A 3,458-nucleotide genomic window follows, 5' to 3' on the forward strand; every position below is an offset into this window, starting at 1 on the left:
GGTGTCAGTTAAGATTAAATTGATAGTCATTTCCCTGAGATATCTCTCCCAGGTACTCAGGTAACAGAATGTCACAACTGTCGGCGCTACAATTCCGGACCATGGTTCAAATCTTTCGTAATTCCAATTCAATACCATTTTTATTTCCTCCTTCCTTGCATGGGGAGTCCATGGTAACATCACTCTTCTTGCGAAATAATAGCTAATTAAATGGAGCCATCCGATCGTCCTGTCAAAACGACGTCGTCCATTATTGCCTCTCTATAATACGATTTCAATTTTCGCAGTTATTATTTTTCACAGTTCACCTTAGAGGTCTTCCAGCTATCCACCACCTGCTGTCCGCGGTGGTAGCTTAGGCTTATCCTCACCAATGTCATCATCATTACCAAGATGATATAACCCAACCCAACATAACCGTCGTATGAATGATGGACATAACCAAGTGAAAGAATTTTCCCGATGTACTGTTGTGCAACGGTTAGCATGCCCGCCTTGCATACACAAGGTCGTGGGTTCGATTGCTGCTACGACCGAACACCAAAAACTCTTTCATCGGTGGATTATCCCACCTCAGTAATGCTGGTGACATTTCTGAGGGTTTCAAAGCTTCTCTAAGTGGTTTCACTGGAATGTGGAACACCGTTCGGACTCGGCTATAAAAAGGAGGTCCCTTGTCATTGAGCTTAACATGGAATCGGGCAGCACTCAGTGATAAGAGAGAAGTTCACCACTGTGGTATCACAATGGACTGAATAGTCTAAGTGAGCCTGATACATCGGGCTGCCACCTAACCTAACCTTCCCTGGCCTTGCTTAGTTTAATAGCTGTTATTGACAGAAGGCCCTCGATGACAATCATATCACCCCGTAGAAACGCTCACCTTTCTTAATGACACATTCTGCAGTTGACAAAAAATCGATAAATAGCCGCAGGCGTTTGAACATGAGGATTTGTTTTATTTATTTAAGTTGTTATTGTTGTAGCCATTGTTGAAAACTGATAAGACATGACTTCGTTAATGCACGGGATGAGGAGGGTGGGTCATATGTGTGGAAACACCAATTTTGAAAATAATTAAAAGTGATTTTAGTTTACTTATGCCGCTTAGTGGAGTAACATCAGAAAAAGAGTCCATAGTTTTGAGAAAAACAAGAAAAAATGGATGAAGATAATGGTACAAAACGCATTTATCCCACAGCCCCATTGGAACAGGTTGTTACAAATGAGCAACAGGAACATTTACTAGCAAAACCGGCACCACCCAGTTATAATCAGGCGATAGGTGTTGAACCTATAACAGCACAACCTGCACAAACGGGCCCTGCCCATGGCGATCCACATGTTGTGGTTATAACGCGTAAGTGAGGAATGGCGAGCGTTTTCTCAGACAATGGATTTTATTTATGGTGGCGCATGTAAAGAATTGTTACTTAAATAGGATTAACTAAGCGAATGATGAGAAAACGGTTTTAAATTTAAAATTTTAGAATTTTCTTATTGCTGTGTTTTTTTTTTTATTCTTCGCATAGAACCTGTTGCCACCTATGGTCCTACACCTGTTGATGTTCAATGTCCCTATTGCCATAATATATGCCGCACCCGAGTTCGTTCAAAACCCACTTCACGTACACATTTATTTGCCCTAATACTTTGCCTATTACAGTGAGTACTATAAGATAGTCTACACATTGATTCATTCATTCTCTATGACTCTCTTTAATTGCGTTTACTTTCTCTCGCTCTCTCTCTCTAATTAGATTGTATTGTTGCGTGTGTTTGCCATATTGCATTACCAGCTGTATGAACACAAACCATTATTGTGGAATGTGCGATCAATATTTGGGCACCTATCAACGTTAATTTCCTATGGATTACATGAACTCATACTAATACAAATATCAAATAATATTTACAATACATTAGGGTAGGACGAAATGAAATGAACAATTAATCACAACAAAGGAGAATAAAGTTATAGTGTTTGAAATGAATGATCTGCTAAAACTATTTCGACTATTTCACTTAATTTGCATCAAAACCAAGGCATTGTATGCATTTTTTAGCTCACTAATAAACTTCAATGTATGTTTTATTTAATACGTTGATTATTATAAATCATTTAAATTACAATGTGTTGTGCACTTTTCTAATTTTTTCGGAATCGCAAATCGGAACAATTTATTTAATAGCGAAAAATGGAGATATTCTCGAACTTTCATTTTTAAGTAAACTAAAGAGAACTAGAACTCTATTGCCAAATTTATATGTTTTAGGTTTATGAAAGTATTTCCATGGGGGAAAATTTTATTTGACTTTCAATTAACAATTTTGGTATAGATTGCGAGCCAAGATATATTTCGTAAGCAGACAAAGTAAAAACAAGTACGGAAATTCTAAAGTCGGGCGAGACCGACTATAATATACCCTGCGCCACTTTGTAGATCTGACCCGATTTGGATAACATTTTGCTAGATTTCTAAAAAATTTCCAGACTGAAAATTTAAATCGGGTAATGCCTTGGGGCGAAGGACATTGTTAATAAAACACATTTTACTACTTTGTAGAACTACATTTTCGATACCATCTCAAATATTTCAAAAATTTTGGGTTGGTTTATATTCTCAAAATTTGTTAGACTTCTACAAAATCTCTTAGCTCCAAATTTAAATCGACTAATGAACTTTGTACTTCAAAGTTAGTAACAAAATATGAAAAATATTAAATCTACAGCCATTTTTTTTGCAATTTCGCAAAAGTGCATTTATGATTTATCGGTGATAGATATGTGATAAAGGTATAAGTTAGATTAGATTAGGTTTAGTGACAGTCCGATATTTCAGGCTCACTCAGAATATTCAGTCGATTGTGATACTACAGTTGTGAACTTCTCTCTTATCACTGAGTGCTGCCCGATTCTATGTTAAGCTCAATGACAAGGGGCCTCCTTTTTATAGCCGTGTTCGAATGGCGTAGTGAAACCACTTAGAGAAGCTTTGAAACACTCGGAAATTTCACCAGCATTACTGAGATGGGATAATCCACAGCTGAAAAAATTTTTGATGTATGGTCGAAACTGGGTGTATGCAAGGCAGGCATGCTAACTATTGCACCACGGTGGCTCGACTTAGCAGTGGCGATTTTACAACGGAATTTTGGGGAATTTTGCATTAAATGTAACTTTTTTAGGTATTTTGATTTTTTTACCCTAATTCTTAATTAAGCATACATAATATATGAACTTATTATAAAAAAATTTAGTATTTTATTTTACTTATAGACATGAACAATTGAAGTGTAGTTAATACTGTTTTATTAGAATCTTCCGATCACCATGGCGACTCAAACTAAACTGTAGACAAACACTGCTGCCACAGTCAGTAGATTTTGCACAATATTCCACGGTCGAAAAAAACTGTTTTTCATATGTTTCGATGTAGAAATTATATTTTGGAACT

General features: G+C 36.6%; 1 protein-coding gene across 1 annotated transcript; it reads left to right on the top strand.

The window, feature by feature from the left end:
- Positions 1-1,083: 1,083 nt before the first annotated feature.
- On the top strand, positions 1,084-2,010 carry LOC142238471 (lipopolysaccharide-induced tumor necrosis factor-alpha factor homolog). Its single transcript, XM_075310126.1, has 3 exons — positions 1,084-1,360; positions 1,533-1,665; positions 1,761-2,010. Exons 1-3 carry the CDS (start codon positions 1,162-1,164, stop codon positions 1,861-1,863), a joined length of 435 nt encoding a protein of 144 aa, XP_075166241.1. The 5' UTR covers positions 1,084-1,161; the 3' UTR covers positions 1,864-2,010.
- The last annotated feature ends 1,448 nt before the right edge of the window (positions 2,011-3,458 follow it).

This window comes from Haematobia irritans, chromosome 5, assembly GCF_050003625.1.
Source record: "Haematobia irritans isolate KBUSLIRL chromosome 5, ASM5000362v1, whole genome shotgun sequence".
Lineage (NCBI taxonomy): Eukaryota > Metazoa > Arthropoda > Insecta > Diptera > Muscidae > Haematobia > Haematobia irritans.